The sequence below is a fragment of the Rhinolophus ferrumequinum genome, chromosome 11 (assembly GCF_004115265.2).
Source record: "Rhinolophus ferrumequinum isolate MPI-CBG mRhiFer1 chromosome 11, mRhiFer1_v1.p, whole genome shotgun sequence".
Lineage (NCBI taxonomy): Eukaryota > Metazoa > Chordata > Mammalia > Chiroptera > Rhinolophidae > Rhinolophus > Rhinolophus ferrumequinum.
Genome location: NC_046294.1, coordinates 83547156 through 83564661, shown reverse-complemented (window position 1 = coordinate 83564661; position 17506 = coordinate 83547156). Strand labels below are relative to the sequence as shown.

Sequence of the window (17506 nt, the reverse complement as noted above, 5' to 3'; positions counted from 1 at the left end):
TTCTCCAATTGGGGAGTGTGGGTCAAATGGCAGTCGGGGGGAAAATACATAGAAAACCAGGATTCTGGGTTCCGAGACACAATCCACGTGACCAGGAGATGCCTGCTCCTGGGCTATGGAGATCTGCCTTGGCTCAGAAATAAGCAGGTCCAGGTGGCATCTTTTCAAACCCTTCTCTCATTTATTTTAAGGGCAAACTAACATCAAGAAGCAAGAAGTGAGTGGCTCCAAGTGACAAAAGAATTGTACCCGGAGGGACAGAGCAAGCTGCTTCTCACACCAGGCTACAGGCTGGGGAGGGGGGCAATGGGAGAATGACAGAATCCAGGGCTGGCCAGAATGAAAGACTGAATGGAATAGGCTAATTTACACAGGAAGTAAGCACTTACCAGACCCTTCATCTCAACACACAAAACCCTCGGCCATATCTGGAAGCAATTACATCCAGTTAACATGATCTGCTCACCACTAAAATTAACTGCAAACAGAAATATTTTTCACTTTTGCAACAGGGGACGCCAAGGTTTGGCCTCTCCCCACCACCACCCTCCCTGACCCATTGAATCAACTGCTGGGGACTATTTAGCAGCTACTCAGCTCAAAAAACAAAAACCACTCTTGTAGCTGTCAGGACACAAAAAGTAAAATAGTGGATAATTATGAAGGGGGGAAGAAGGGGGAGAGGTGGCAATGAAAACCATTGTGCTAGAAATTGAGGAAAGGGGCCAGGCACATGGGCCCTAAGTGGGTCTGCAGCACTCACAAGTACAGCCCTGGTTTTCCATACTCGACTTCAAGGAAAGAAAAATGTTTTTATAGTCACTCAATTTAGCAGCCTTTTCACATTGTTTTTAGGTACCATCTTTATCCCTTCTGCCAAGGGAATGGGGGTGGAGGTATGTACGGAGGTAGACTCACAAATGTTAGCAGATCCTTAATTTAGCAGAGCATTTAGGGGACAACTGTCACGATTTAGCTTTTGCATTGAACATTTTCAATCCCTACTCTACCAACGCCTTCGAAGCAGCTTTTCACCTGCTCGAAGAGGGACAAGAGCTGCTATGTAATTGAGACATGCACAGTTTTTCACGTGGTGGATGAAGAAAGGGCTGAGAGGAGGTGAGAACTTGCCTCCCTCAGGTGTGTGTACCCTGAAATGGGCAGTGTCTTATTCTCCAAAACTCCAGGTCCAACTGCCTCTACTCACTGTCCTTTGCACCCAACCCAGCAATCAGATAAAAACTTATTTTTATTTTTCCTCGAACTACTGTTAACGATGCCACAAATACCAGAGACAGACGGATAGATTTGTTTTAAATCCTAAAGGAGGCGTCATCTCCAACCCGGTCCCCCACAGGCCCATCTTTTCTGAGCAACAGTCAGCATGCTTCCACTGCAAGTGCAGTTCACTCCTTTGTCACCAGGGGCTTTTAAAACAGCAGCGGCAGGAATAACAGCAAAAGTAACGCATCCATTTGCCAGACAACTCACACACGTCTCTCCTCACAAAGGCTCAGGCAAAAGTTTCCCTCAAGAATAAGGTCAAACACTGCTGTTCTCTGCAAAAATCACATTTAGAAACATTACTTACAGGCCAAAAAACGGAGGAGAAGGAGGAAAAGAAGGAGGAGGAGGAGAAAGGGAAAAAGGAGGAGGAGGAGGAGGAGGAGGAGGAGGAAGAGGAGGAGAAGGAGGAGGAGGAGGAGGAGGAGGAAAAGAAGAAGAAACAACTGAAGTAGCCTTTTTTGAACTATTCTAAAGTTATGATGAGGAAAAAAATGGTCTCGGTATGTTAAACAGAAAAAAGTGCTATGCCATTTTTTTTAATTTTTCAAACAAGTGTATGATAAGAAAAAAAGAAATACGCACATCCTTTCAAACGAGACCATACGGCCTGCCTGACCCTGGGCTGTAAGTTCCGTACGCATCATGCGATGAACAATATCACAATACCAAGAAGTCAAGGTTATTAACTTCCTCTCATGGATGAGGAAGCGGGTGCTTAGGTATCTTGCCACAACCACAGAGCTTCCAAGAGGCAGAGGATGAATTCAAACCCAGGTTCAACTGCAAACACAATGCTTCCCAGCTTCCCACTATTCTGTAACCAACAACTCCAGAAAATTTTGACATTGCAAGAATGCAAAAAGCAAGCAAATAAACATCCTCTAAAATCTCCCCTCCCAGAGATGACCCCCGTTAGCACGTGGGGGTCTCTCCTTGCGCCCCGCTCCCCCCACCAGACTCCACACACACATCTAGGCACACACACTCAGCTCTGTCACCACACAGCCGTCCAGGCATGGAAACGGTTAAGTCGCCCTCACTGAATAAATCAAAAGTTCAAGGCTGCAACATACCACAGTGATTCCCTCTTTACATATGACAAGAACCAGAGAGGGGCTGAAATCCCAAGCATCCTGAGCGGGGTCTCCCTGGCCTGCACAGGTTACGCCGCCAGGGTCAGGGCCACGGACCTTTAGCGGCAACATTCATTTCCTGAACAGGACAAGTTCTCCTGACCATAAAGCTAATAGGAACTTCCTCGCACGGCGAGCTCCGGCTGACAGGGCTACTTGTCACTGGCCACGCAGGAGGAGAGCGCTGGTTCCCATTAGTGGGTTATGATGCCAGGTGCTACTAATAAGGTACATCGGCAAGAAACAAGAGCCTGCTAACTTGTCTCTCCAACTCTGGAAGTAATCAGGCCTGGGCTTCAGGGTTGGGGAGGGGCCGTGCTTAAAGAGCGGTGAGGGGAGTGGGCAGGTTAGCCACAGTAGACCCCAGCAGCATCTGACTTGCTGAACGGCTTCAATCAATACATTTCAAACATTCCCTCAGCATTTCCCCCAGCTACCAGAAGAGACTCCCCCAAATTAACACTAATAATGTTTCCCCCAGCACTCCAGGCCTGATGGATCACTGAGGGCCATTATGGTCGGCCACATCTGCTTCTCACTATGGCAAAGAGAATTGTGCCAACAGGCCTAATGGCATTAAGATCTCAGTGCTCAGCTAATCCACTTAGAGACCAATGCCAGGCGAGGGTGGGCCCGGCAAGGGTGGCGGGGGGCTCAGTGAGCGACTCCCTCGTCAGGCGGGGGTCATAAGCAGGGAGGCAGCCTCATATGTGAGTCCCCGCTGTGTGCTTCACTGAGGGATAAGGGGCTAACCTCACTTTGCAGGAGAGGAGCCTGACATTCAGACAGGTGAAGGCATTTGCCCAAATTCACACGGAGCGCTAGCATTAAAGCTGAGTCTATCTACCATGTGTCTCTGTGCTTTGTACTACTTACCTGGTCCCCCACAAAGACAACGGTCTGGTGGTGCATCAGTCTTGCTCTTGGTATGCCTGTGGTGGTTTGTTTGCATGTGCTGTATTTTGCCACGTATAATGCGTACTTTTTTGCCCAAATTTGTGAGGGAAAAATAAAGATGCACATTATACACGGGTAGTACTAATTCTGTATCAATATAAATGTTTTTAACTCTTTAATTTATGCTTATGAGTTAAAAGTGTAACTCTAGAAATCAATAATGATATCCGTATGTAAAATAATACCCTGGAATATGATAATCAGTTTTGTTGAACTTACGACAGAGTTCTTGGCCTTCTACCACGGGTAAATATCATAAATTTGTTACTGGTACATAAAGTTTCTTGTACCTTGTATCTGTTCTTGTGTTTTATAATTATTTGTTACATAAAATTTCTTGTACCATAATACGTTAAAAAAAATGCTAACATTACTTTATAATACAAAAAAACAAGTACCTAAGTGTGAACAAATAAATATTTGAATTTAAAAAATTAAAATGAAAGATTTTTTTCCCTGAAAGTTTGAGCCAAAAACTTGGGTATGCATTACACATGGCAAAATACAGTATATGCCCTTACTTATTATCTGCGGTGGTGGGAGGGGGGTCTAAATGGCCCTAAAGCGGGGAAAACTCTAACAACCACTTCCAACTGACCTATAATTTCTCCTCTTCATCAAAATTTCTAGTTCCTAAACCAAGTTTTCTAATAACTGCCAGTAATGCCCCACTGTTTCAGGAAGTTCTTTCTCTAATCTGACTTGGATTCTTCCTACTGCAAAGCTGAACACAATCTCTTCCTGCTGAAGAAAATCACGCCTTGAGGACAGAGTCGACAGTGAGCTAGGAGTTTAGAATTAAGCCGGTTTTTGCAAATTTTTAGCCAAAGTTTCCAATAAAGTATACCGGATCCCCCCTCCTTGCAGCTGCAGAGATAAGCCTCACGTAGGCAAAACCCAACCCCAATTTCTCCAAAACGAGCCAGCATAATAAACACACTGGGGCTTTTAAGGGGAAACAGAATGGGGATGCTCTGATTGGGCTGGCATGAAATCAACAGCACGGGATTTTTATTTTTTTAAGTGGGTTTCTTTTCCTCTCCCGTTTTCTTTTCTTTTCTTTTTTTTTTTTCCAGTCAGCACAAAAGTCCTCTATCGCTAGAAGCTAGTTTCCCTCTATGTCAGTAAAAAATGATGTAGTAGATGTAGTACTCTTTGGACCTGTGTGGCTCCGACCCCCAAATACCTGAAACTTTTGCAATAAGCAGCATTCTCATTACTTTCCTCCTCTCCAGCCACTGGAAGAAACTAGGAGACCAAAGCTGGCCCACCAAAGAGCCCCTGGTCACCGGCTACAGGGAACACGGAGCTGACCCTTCCTGCTTCCCCTTTCCCTTCTGATTCCACCAGGGACCAAAGGTCCAAGCAGGATGTTATGGGAAGAACAGTGAACATGGAGCCAGAAGACCTAGGCCCAAACCCTGGCACCACCTTTACTGTCTTATCTTGGACAACTCCATTAACCTCCCATGCTTCCCTTTGCCCATCAGTGAATTTGAAACTAATATCTACCTTGAGGCTAGAGGGTTTGGGGAGATTCTGACTACAGACGCACTTAGCACAGACCCTGACATGTATCAAGTACGCAAAATAGTATTTGCTGAATCTACTCTTAGAATCCTTTTGCACTGGGGGCAGAAAAGGGAAGGAATTCTGGAATGCCCAGCATCCACAAGCCCAGACTTCCCTCGGTAGGTGGTTTGGTGCTCCTCATCTCTGCCTCGACCACCGTGATGTGTTCACCTGGCCACATGTACGGCCAATAGGACACTGCATAGGTGAGCCGCCTGGGGCATTTGGAAGTGGTGCTGGTGGAGCACTGCCCAGCTAAATTTAAGTGAGAACTGGAATGACTCATCAGGCCTCAGGTCAATGGGACAAAGAGTACCCTGGCCACCAAGGTACAAGAGATCAGCTTCTCGGGAAAGTGCTCACTACGCATCAGACCCAAACACACACGGCCCAAGGCAGTAGTGTATACAGCACTATGTGAACCTATGCCTCTGAGGAAAGCCAGGACCTGGACCAACGCGAACACATTTCTCCACCCTGCATTACCAGTGTGCCTTGCTTCACAGCAAATCAATAAAAATAGAACAGCAAACATGTATGGATTACTTACTTTGTGCCACCATTCCTCGCACTTGACAAATATTTACTGATTAATTATTCTAACAAACCCAATTGAGTAAGTACTGTTATTATTCCCATTTCACAAATGAGCAAGCAGGCACAGAGAGGTCATGTAACATAACCACAGTCACACAGCTGGCAAGTGGTATAATTGGAATTCTGAGCCAGATAGTCTCATTTGTTCAAAATATGCATTTACTATGGATCAAACCTGGTGTCGGACATAGGCCAGCAAGGATGTCGTGGTAGATTTTTCTTTCTACCAAAGTAACTGCCATTGAGACAGGGCTTTCACTTAACATCGTTGACACAGAACTTGACTAAGAAAACCTTCAGTTATCGCGGAAAATTCAGGAATGAACCCTCCACCGGACAAATTGAGGCACGCCTGTATTCATTTAGCAAGACTCACACTCAGGCTTTCGGTTGGACTGAATTAAAGTGATTGGAAATGTTTTTCTCCTAAAATAGCAAGAATTCAAAGAGTTGTAAATGGAGTTTGACTTTAAGTTTAGGATAATCACTATTTTAAAGATTCATAAATAATGTTCCTAGAATAAGCAGAAGGAAAAAGTGTTGCTGAACTACAGCTTTCTTCCCTCTCCCCCCTACAATTAGCAGTACCATCCAATAAAGACAGTAAAGTAAAATGGAACTTCTCACTGAGATGAAAGAGCATGCAACTTTTCTCCACTGGAAATAAAATAAATCATCTTCAAATTTTCTAAGAGTTCAGCCTAGATCCCATATGACTCAGTAACCCTAAGAAGGTTTTTAAAAAGAAGTCAGAGCAGACAGACTCAAGTCTAACTGACCCCCTATTTTAGCTGGCTGACTGCCAATCCAGATTCCAAAACAGAGCAAAATTCAATTAACCAAAAGGATTTCATGAAGATATGAGTGGGTGCACAAGTGGTAAAAGAAGAACTTTTTTAAAGAGCTCAACAATCCAGAAACAGCTTGCCAAATGCCTAAGTTTACAAGGCACTTAATTTTGCAGAAATTAAAGCTCGGGATGAAAAAGAGACTGACAATGGTGACAGAACTGAAAAAAAGGCAGAGCTGGGTCTAGAGGCCCGGCGTCCGTGACAGCTGGGCACAACACCACAAAGCCTTCTGCCATTTTCCTATCTCCACAACCAATGTCCTCTCCAAAAGAATAGATTTCCAGGAGCCCAGGAGGTTATAAACTTAAGTCATTCATCACCCCCCAAAGGATACTTCCTGGAAATAGAAATGGATTCAGAAAGGATTTGGGCAAATCTGTGAATGACAGATCAGCCATAAATAGCTACTGAGAGAAGCTAGGCGCCACCTGACCTTTAGGACTGACGTCAAGGAAGATAGCTGTAGCCTCCAATGGTGGTATCTCAGGGATGGAGTTGGCAACCAAAGACTAGGTCAGATGGAGCTGACCCAGAGCAGCAACGGCCATGTGCTTATATGGCCTGGCGTGGAGCACCCAGGGCTATGAATTAGAAGTCAAGCTGAGCTCCTGGTTCTATCCATTTATAGCTATGTGACCTTGGGCAAGTCACTTACTGGCTCCAAGGCTCATTTTCCTCATCTGTAAATTGGGGCTGAGAATGGTCCACAATCCCTTATCCAAAACCCTAGGGTGCTTCAGAAATCCAAGTTGTTCGAATTTTAGAAAGGTACTGTGGGGCTGACAGTGTCTGCCCAGTCCCAGCGGAGTCTAAGGAAGCACTCTGCAATCAAACACATTAATATTTTTGCAGCAAAACATATGAATATTCAATACAGACAGGATAAATATAACTCACATCAGTTCAGATCTGGTTTTACCACTAAATGAGTTTGCTGCAAACTTATAGAAAACCTTTTAGCTTTCAGAACTTTTCAGACTTTATTATCACAGATGTGGAATGGTGGACCTGTACTCCCTTAGGAGAGGCTGTGAGATTAAGAGAAATAGTCACGAAAGATGCTTTGCAAAGGAGAAAGTGCTACAACTGACAGAAGGCATTATTAACATTATAGCCATTGCTATCATTATTCCACAGCATACTCTTTTCCAAACACAACTTGGTTTGACCTCAGAGGTGACTAAAGCTGGCAGAATGATGCAAGGGGACGAAGAGTTCAGGGCAACTTCTAAACTCTTCAAAGTGGCCAAAGCCAAGGTCCCTGGCTGTTGGCCTTCTACGTGGTCAACCACTGAAAACAGAGCAGCTGGCCACCTGAGAGAGACCATGGCAAAGGGCCAGGCAGAACTCTTACATCTCAAGTACATGGCTCTTGCGCCCTAGAGCTGACCCCAAGAAGCCTCTGAAAAGGGCTGCTCACATGGGTCCAGGGAGCTGGCTGAGACCATTCTTTGTGGTTCCTGAGCATCCCTTCAAGAACCAGGCAAGAGTTCCTACTTTGTGCGTGCAGAATACACACTGTAGCTGGTCTAAGGGTTTGTCTGTAGAAGATACAGAGGCTCCTAGAAAACCAGACCCCACCCTAATTCTGCAGCACTGAATTCAGAACCACACTAAGACCAGGCTGTATGAGGCTAGGGAGACTGAGGGCGATAAATGAGGACTGTGTTTACACGTAAGCCAACCATACAGTGCCCTGTAGTCTTATCATATATGTACGTAACTCTGAGAATGAGAAGGTGCACCTGGCCCATTTGAGCAGGTACCTAGATTAGATATTAACACGCCGATGTGCAGAACTGCTCCAGCCTTTCAGAGAGAAAGAGAAAGACTGAGCCTAGAGAAGGTGAGTCCAATCTTCAGAAGCTTCATGAGGCCCTCCCCCCCTCAGATGTTATCCTCTGTAATGGGGGCCTACTCAAGAAGGTTTTTGGGGTCCAGAGCTTGGTCCTCCATCTGCATGGTGCTGATCCATCAGGTCTTCTGACTTTTCTGACTTCCTTTGGGCTCCTTTAGATAAGTAAGCCCCATTTGATTTACCCAAGTAGTTCTTTGTCCAGTCTTTCCATCAGTCCATGACTACATGTGATATAGCGTTTACATCTCGCCCTAAACCGCAGGGACCACAACTTCACTAACTTTCATTCCAACTTTCCGTTGCGTCAAGAGGCTCCTCTCTCACTAGCCTGGAACCAAGTCATGGGGAAACCTATTGATGGGATTCCATAACAAACTCTCCTTCCTGCATGGCTTCCCAGCACTCTCCCTTCCCTTCTTCTCCATGGCCTTCTGCTCCTCCAAGAAGAAAAAGCAGCAATAATTCCAAGGTATTAACCTTTACCAACACTCTGGCCTATGGGCTTAAAAATAACACCTGTAACCTGTTATTTCATCATGTTCATCACTGTTATATTACAGCCAACTCCACAGTCTCCTGACATCAGAATCTCCCACTCCGATTGTTTTGCCTTTTGGTGTTTACTGGTAGTGGGGATGGGGAGGGAGGAACAGAGAACAGTAGGAAATAGGGGAATAGCCCTTTAATCCAGGAGCTTTGACGGAGAGGGGAAAGGCCTCTCACAAAGGGCATCTGATCAGGAGCCAAAGGGCTGCCAGTCAGAGCGAGGGCCGAGCACACACAGGAACATTTCGTCCCCTCCTTGATTTCTTTAGACCCTCACAGCTTTCCACCCAAGGCACTGCCCCAGGCTCTAGTTTCTTGGGCTGCAGCAGCTTACTTTCCACCCTCAGTCAAAAGCACATTCTCCATGTCAGCAGCCCACAGCGTGACACCAAGGATTCCAGAAGCAGCGCCTCATCATCACAAGTCCACAAGGACAGGGACATTCTCGGCACCACCATACGGCCAACACAGCCCTGGAGGCAGGCAGCGCTGTGGACACCACACGCTAGGACTTGGAGCTATGTAGGGGAGTTATGCAGAGATGAGACCCACACAAGATGGGGGACAGAAGGGTCTGTTCTTCACCTTCAGTTACTATGGAAAGTCACAGCTCTACGGGTTTCGAGATATTACTTCGTTAATTGAGCACCACGCCCTGCAGGCCATGTCCATTTTAGAAGGTGTAAAACGAGGCTCAGAAAGGTTCTGTAACTACCCCAAGCTCCAGTTTCACCCCCGGTGTTCTGCGGCGTCGTCTAACACGGTTAGTCCTCCACCTCTCCCCAGAGGACCAAGGGTCCCACAGAACGGCAATGTAGAACTCCTGGGAGGGTAGTATCTTTTGTAGCCCTCTCAGGTAAAGCGAAGCAACTAGGACCTGAGGAGAGCCAGAAAAAAGTTTACTTTCCGCTATAGACATTTCTCATAGTAGGGAACTGAAATAACTCCCATCCGGAGAGGATGATAAACTTATCTGGTCAAGTTTGGGGAGGGGGTTTCCTCTTTAGGAAAGTTTGAGCAAAAACAAACACAACCTCAGTCTGTTTCTGAGTGGTACAAGCAACACGAAAACACACTTGAGTGGCGGTTATTTTTCGCACCCACTGGAAAAAAGTCGGCTACATTTAGCTCAGCAGCACTTTCCACAAGGTAAGTCTCAGAGCCACTGATGGCTCAGCTGGGGGGAGGGGGATCAGAGCAACCTGCAGCCGCCTCCCCCTCCACCCCACACCCTCTCACTCACATCCTGTCCTGTACTGAATGAGAAACAGAGGAACGGGGTAGACGGAGAAGCGGGTGAAAGTGCAGAAGCCCCCATGATCAGCCAAAGAGCAGCCAAAAGGGTATGCAAGGAAATGTTATCATGGTGACAACAGAAACGGGATTTCTCGACACCATTCATCTGACCCAGGGACTTGAGGGTACAACGACGGGCATATCATTATGACAAATGGAGGTGAATGCCAAACGCTCTACTGATTCCCTCCATGTTTGCTCCATTTCTGATGAGCAATTCTCAAAATCCTCTGTTCTACAGGCACGATCCTCTTCCGGACTGAATGACTCCAAGAGACAGCACAATGCAAGGGGTTAATCCCTGAATTTGAATCCAGCTCTGCCTCCGACTCTCTCCGTGACCCCGGGGGGAAAAGTCTCAGTATCTTCCCACATAAAGGAAGAACCTACCTCCGAGGGCTGTTGCAACAAAAATGTGACTCCACATAAAGCACTTAGTATTGAACCAGGCATGTCATAAGAGCTCAGTGGACAGTTATTTCACAGAGAAGGAAACATAAGCCAGAGGGAAGCCAATGCTGGCCCGAAGTGGCATTTAACTCAACGTGACTACAGCTAGGATAAGAATAAGGCTCTGCAGGCTGCAAAACCAAGACTCTCATACCTATCCTTCCCCCTCGAATTTAAATCAACTCTTTCTAAATGTGTTTGCAGGAACAGAGAATGAGAAGGGAGAAAGGCAGCCACGTTCCTGGTGATGAATGTTCATCAGGAATGATGTTCGGAACCTGCAGCTGCTCCTGTGACCTAAGCAGCATCCGGCCCCTCCCATCCTCCTGAGCTGCAGACGGCCTGCCTTGGCAGAAAGCACTGATGGGAACCTGGGTACCCGAAACCTGGCAACATGGCCAATTCCAGGCCATGGGACACCTTCCTCTTCCATCCCACTTCCTTTTCTCCCTCCATCCACTGTATCAGTCACTCCAGGCAAAGGAGAACAGACCCAACAGCAAAAAAAGCAAACAGGAGCCCAAAAGCATAAAGAGAAAAGAGCCTGGTAAGAAGCTGGGCCCATGGGGTCCCCAGTCCTTAGGAAAGACCCAAGACCCTCTCACCACACTTGAGAAGTGTGCCCCCACCCCCAGGACTAAGAAATAACAGGGAGCCAGGCCCCACGTCTCAGGAGCAGCTGGGTATGAGGGCAGGGTGTCAGAGTTCGGGCGGGGTGTCGGGTTGGACTGGGAAGGGGCCTACCTGTGCTGCTCCACAGCCTCATTGTCAGGAAGCTCCACGCCACACACGCTGCACTGCTCCCCGATGGTCCGGCTCTCTGACTTCATGCCCACGGCCAGCTCACCCAGCTTGTTGAACAGCTCCCTCTGGATGAAGCCCTGCGGCAGCAGACCCCCATAGGTGCTGAAGTCCATGGAGACAGCCAGCGCGGGCTGCACGTGCAGGCCAGAGGACACTGAAGACGGCATGCTCAACACGGCATCAGCCTTGTGGTTGGGCAACACAGAGTAGATGCCCAGATGTTTCTCGGCTGTGGGCGCCGGGTGCTCCGGTCGGCCTGGAGGGCCTTGGCCAGCTTCAGCAGGGGGTGGCAGCTGTTCAGCACTCTCCTCACGCCCATAGTGCAGCTCCCTTGCACTGGTGATGACACTGCTCCGAGTTGGGGTCCCAGGTCCCTCTTTGCCCCTTTCCTCGACCTTGTCCCCCATGCCACCTGAGATGCTGGACTCGGCTGCCCCAGGGCTGTCCTGGCCGGGCACCTCATCCACCTGCATCATCTCTGTCTTCACTTCAGCCATCCCAGGGTGCCTCCCACCCCCAGCCAGAGTTGGCTCCTCAGGCCCTGCAGGCGGCTGAAGAGTTCCCTGCAGGAGAGACTGTCCTATGGTCATCAAGCTGTCCACTGCAGCCTTGGTGGGACTCATGGCTGAAAGGCCGAATGAAGTGGAGACTGACGGGCTCTGGTCCGCCATGGGCCCAGGGAGGCTTTGCGCAGCCACACTGGCATGCCCACTCTCCTCGCTGGAATGCTTCGTGATGAAGATATTCTTGAGGTACCGAGCCTTTCGATCCTCTTCCTCCTCAGCCCCACCATCTGCCATGGTGGCCTCCGTGTCATTGTCATCCGTGGCCTGGATGGTCTCCAGGATCTTCAGGCACTGCTCCTCCAGGTACTCGATCTCCAAGATCTCGGCCGCATACAACAGGTCATCCAGGTCCTCCGCCTTGGCTTGCAGTGTGGCTGTGTATGCATACTCCAGAATCTGCTGGAAGGTCTTTGGCGAGAGGAAATCCAGAGTGTAGTGCTGGCTGTTGCGGTGGAAGAGGATCTCAAACATCTTGCTGGTGCAGGCCAGCACCGTCCGGTGGGCGTGGAACTCCTGGCTGTCCACCATGATGACCACATCACACAGCGTCCCGGCCAGCCGCATCTGGTTGGCCTTGCACAGGAGCCCTGTGGGGTGGCTGGGGTTCTGCAGCTGGATCATGCCCATCTTCGTCAGATCCATGGTGCTCCCTGCGGCTTAGGCATGAGGCTCTCTTTCCTTCCTGGCTCTGCGTGATGGGGCAGGGTGGGTTTTCTGGAGCCAACGGAGAGGGCTAGAGAGGGGAGCGGGGATCGAGGCAAAAGAGATAAGAGAACAAAAGGTAGAATAGTTAGTGCCCCTAAAAGTAAAAATTCAAACAATACAACACAGCACACCCCTCCAGGAGGGTCAGCGAGCAAGAGAATCCTGGAGATTTTCATCGAGGAAAGGGGGCTTCCCAGAAATCTAGGAGTCTGCCTTTACAAGCCCATGAATGAGACCAAAGAGAAGTTTCTGCCATCGCATATGCCCAATTCTCTGCTCTATGACTTCTATCACATGAAGTGAAATGAAAATTACAGTGGAGCTTCTGGGTCTTGGGCTTTAAGTCTGAGAGTGGGGAGATCCTGTGCAAGGCCAACATTTGCTCTGGGGAGGTGCCCAGCAGTTACTGAAAATTAGTAAGAACTGAAGCCATTCCTGTAGTCAATCAAAGCACTCAATTTCACTATCAAGCTCATCTTCAAAACAAAGTTTTTTCTAAACTCTGCTTCACTGTGGTAGCCCCAGAAGCAAAGTCAAACCCAGCTAGGGCTAGCAGCCTGCAGTCCCGGCCCAGAGAAATCTATGGGCAAGGGCTCTCCTCCTCCAGGCCCATCCTCTCACCATCAGCCAGTGCCGCCCTGGGCTTCTGTCTTTCCCCTCCTCTCTGGGCTGTAAAGGACCTATAGACCCATGTCCTGATCCCCTTTTTAGGCACTAACAGGAACACACACCCATAACGCACACACTAGCTTCCACCCATAGGTGCCTCAAAATTACTGTATACGTAATCAAAAATCTGGACTGTGTGTGTGCATGTGCATACACACTAGCCAGAGTGGGAGAGAGTTAACACATGTGTGCACACTTATATAAGATGCCGCACTTACCCCCTACTGGCAAGTGCCCAGTGGACAGGAAGATCTATAAAATGTAGGACAGGTCATGGAGAACCTAAGAAGAGAGATTATAAGAAATATGCACCCTTACAGCCAGGAGTGTACATGCTGGGTACATGAACACCAGGCGTGTCCCACAAGCTCCCAGGAGTGGGCAAGTCCTATGACTAGGAGCAGCAACTGATGCTGGACATGGCTTGGAGGTGCTAGAAGCAATATTGGCACCAGCCTCTATGGTATGAGTTACAACCAGTATGAAGGGAAGACAGGGCTGCGAAACAAAGGCCGCTCCCAGGGCGCAGTTCAGGATCAGTAACAGGGCCTGGGACTCTGAACTGTTTAAAGAGTGTTAAAAAGACTTCACAGGCCACGTCCTTCCCAGCCTCTGCCTTGCTGTGACCAGTATTTCAGTAAAATGACCTAGGAGCAAAGCAAAGCAGGGGTTCTCCTTCACTCTTCCAAAACAACTTGCCTAAGCCCCCAGAAGGAGCCTTATGGGTTCCAGAGCCACAAATCTCATGCAGAAAGGGTTAACAGGACTGCTAATCAAGACACTTTTGCTGCCCAGCCTGGAGTGGGGACTAAGGCCATCAAGGATGGGATGGCCATTCATCCCTGCTTAACCACTATGCGCTTTCCCGCAGACTTCAGGGTTTCAGAAAACTAGGAGGGAGCAATCGAAAGAATGGAAGCTGGGCTACCCGAATTCCTTCCCACAAGAAAGCTCCTTGGGTCCTGAGGGAAATCAGGGTGCCCTCGGTCAGCCGTCCCCCCCGACTCGCCTCTCAGCGCCCGCGATCTCAGGCCGGCGCTGACTGCAGCGCCCAGCCCTGCGCCGCGGTGAAAAGCCGGCGCTAACCCGCTCGAGCTCCGGGGATCGATCGCGCTCTCACACACCCCTAGTTCCCAGCCACCCCCACAAAGAGTTGGAAACGTGTTCGGCAAACTTGGGGAAGCAACTTTTCCCGGGGAACCAGACAGCAGAAGGAACGGGAGCCGGGCTAGGGAAGAGGAAAAGCGAAAGAGACCCGGACGAAAAGCAAGAGTCCGGGCGGGCTGGATGCCGGGGCAAGAGCGGCTAGGAGGCGGACCCACCCCGCAGCGAAGGGAAAGCACAAAAGCCGGACCGAGAGTTGTGGGAGCAAAGGAGAGAGTTGTGGGAGGAAAGGCAAGAAGGGATCCGCCAGCCTTCCCTGTCCGACCCAGGGCCGTGATCCCCGGGAGCGACGGGCAGGGTCACAGGCCGCGCGGGGCTGGAGCCTCCAGCAGCCGCCTTGCCCGGCCCAGGCACGGTGCGCGCGTCCCGTGGAGCGGACGAGTGAGTCGTTGCACAGTGCGTCTGTGCGTTCCAGCGGGTCGGCGGGCCAGCGAAACCGTGCGCATTTTGAGCGCTTGCGGGAGTGTTCCAGGGGCTGCGCGTGCGAGCCGCCGGTGCGCCGGGGTGGGAAAGGCATCCCGAACGCATCAGGTGCAAAGCTGGGACACCCACCGAGTACGGCCGGAAGCGCACAGCGAGCTCCGGCGCCACGGCCGGTCCCGCCGAGAGCCGAGGAGGGCCCGGAGCCCTGAAGACCCTCCGGAGCTCCGCCACGGCCGCCCTCCCCCCTAAACAGGGGGAATCAAGTCCAACCAAGGAAAAAAGGGCTCACCACGTTTTTACGAAGAAAAACAACACCCAAGTGAGTCCCACTCCTGCTCTCCTCCGCCCCCAGATCCACTCCACGGATCCCGATTCTGGCTTCCCAGCCGGCCGGCGAATAAACACACAAACCACAACCCTATCTCGCGACCGCGCACCGGTCCGCATACATATGAGCACCCACCCGCTCCCGGCTCCTCCGCCGGCCCCCGGCGGTACAAAGCCTCCCGATCCCCAACCCTCCGCTCGCGCCCTCAGCCCCCACACACCGCTCTGCCCCTACCTCTCACCCCGACCGTGCCCGGGTGCGGAAGGGTTGGGGTAGCAGCTGTGCCCAAGCTGACAGCCAGGGCTCCCCCTTCTAGTCGACCCCCAACCGGCGGTGGCGACGGCTGCAGCAGCAGGAAGGGAACAAGCCGAATAAAATCAGGCACAAGCTCAGCGGCCGAGTGGCTGAAGCGAGGGCGCCCCCAGACCTCTTCAGCCTCAGGGGCGCCCTGGCGCGCGTCTCTCGCTGGGCGGTGCGCCCCTCCCTAGCCCCTCACTCACCGCTGCCAAGCCGGGCGCTGTGGGGTGGGTGTGCGTGCCTCTTGGGGGGTGTGTGCCAGTGTCGGGGAAGGGTGTTGCTGGGGAACTGTTGCTCTCGGTATCACGGCGGCAGCGGCGGCATCGCCCGGCAGTTCGCAGTACCCGCTCTCATCGCCCTCAACTCCTCTCTGCTGCGAGGTTAGCAAATCACCACCGGCTTCGGCGCCTCCGCCGCGTCTCACGTCAACGCCGAGCCCCCTCCCCTACGAGGCCCCGGCGCCTCTCCATCTTTAGTGCTGGCGGCCGAGCCGGGCTCCTTGCCCACAGCTGCCCCCCTTCGCTCCCCCCTCCCGTGCCGTCCCCGAGCTCAGCCCGCCCACCCTTCCCCCCCCGCACTGGCCAAGCCGGCGCGCGCTCCCCGCCCCACCCCTCCCCTCCCTTCGCTCCCTCCCTCTCTCTCCCCTCCCCTCCCTTACCCGCGCGCGGCGCTCCGGGCTTCGCCTGACATCTAGCTGCTGCTGGGGCGCTGGCGGCCGCCGCTCACCCGCCTAGCGGAGAGGAAAGGAGATCGTGGAGAGGAAAGCCAGGGACTCGGAAGCCTAGTGGGGGCAGTGGAGGTGAGGTGCGGGGATCAGCCTCCACCTTCAACCCCGAGGTTTTTAATTTCCACTGGACACGGGTTTTGTTTCCCCCAGCTTCTCCAGGCGCGGAGTTTTGTCCCTGACTTCACTGTTTGTCCCAATTCAGTGTGTGTCCTCTCGCCTTTCACTTTTGCTCCGGGCTGGGGACTGCATCCCCTGTACTTCGACGTCGGTTTTAGAAGGTTGCTTTCCCAGCCCCAGCCCAGGCCTTCTGTGCCTCCCGGCTGCGGTGTGCCTCCGGGCGATGAGCAGCCGGATTGCGAGAAGTCTCCAGACGCAGATTTCGCTGACCGTGGTGAACCAAGTGCCAGAGGGTCCGCGGGGATCTGACGTTGGAGGTGGACGTCCCATTTCAGCTATCAGACCCCTGGGGGTTGAGGTCGAGGCCTGAGAGAAACTCTTCTCCCTCTCAGACTTGAGCATGCCCTCTTCTTTGCCCCCCCCCCCCCCCCCCCCCCGCCAAGGAACCCGGTTGGAAAGAGTTCCCAAGGACTGCGTCCTGCTCAGCGCAGGCTTCAGGGGACGGTGAAAGCTTGAAGGCCCCCCAAAGTGTTTCCTCTTCTCAACTGGTCGCTCCACTTTAGAGGGTAGACTTATCACTAACCCGGAGGTAGAGCAACCAAAAGAAATCTGCCCTTCCTCAGGCGGTCGAGAGTCCCCTTAGAGAGTCCCCTTCTCCCCCTGCCTTCTCCCTGAGCCTGGCGAAGGTAGGGGGCAAGAGGTGGCAAGCGCTTTTCTGCGTGCAGGCAGGCCGTGGTGCCCGACTAACGCTAAGGAGAGTGGGGTGGAGAGCTCCATCCCTGGGTCTCAGGACAGTCAGCCCCAGAGGTCATGCAGTCTTAGCAACGCGGCGCTTCAATCACGGAGTCTTGAGTCTCCACATTCTGCCGCTGACAAGCGGGTCGGTCAAAGTTTTTCCACAAGACTTCCGTATAATCACATCCCCATGTGTGCCTCGGTGCCTCCGCACTGCCCAGACGGACAGTCAGGCCCCAAGAACTGTAGGGTTATGGAAGGTGGCAGAAGCCAAGTAGAGACAAAAAATCCTCTTCGGGGTGCAAAACACTAGGAGGCAGAGTTTACAAATCATAACTGTTCTGGGTTCACAAGAGCTGCTAATGGGGTAGTCTCAAAGACAGGCAATTCCATCCCAGCAAGTGTCGCTCTTGTCTCCTACTCC

General features: G+C 51.1%; 1 protein-coding gene across 4 annotated transcripts in view; it reads right to left on the bottom strand.

The window, feature by feature from the left end:
* The window catches only part of ZBTB16 (zinc finger and BTB domain containing 16), a 184225-nt gene extending 167515 nt beyond the window's left edge, over positions 1–16710 (bottom strand). The window contains exons 1-3 of one of the 4 annotated variants that reach the window (XM_033120216.1): positions 15707–16012; positions 13510–13573; positions 11292–12650 (exon numbers count right to left, since the gene is read on the bottom strand). In XM_033120216.1, coding sequence (XP_032976107.1) covers positions 11292–12559 — 1268 coding nt within the window. In that variant the 5' untranslated portion in view covers positions 12560–12650; positions 13510–13573; positions 15707–16012. Of the gene's footprint in view, positions 1–11291; positions 12651–13509; positions 13574–15440; positions 15596–15706; positions 16033–16161 lie in introns of those variants that run through there. The other 3 variants (XM_033120218.1, XM_033120215.1, XM_033120217.1) reach the window with 3 other exon arrangements.
* Between the last annotated feature and the right edge of the window lie 796 nt (positions 16711–17506).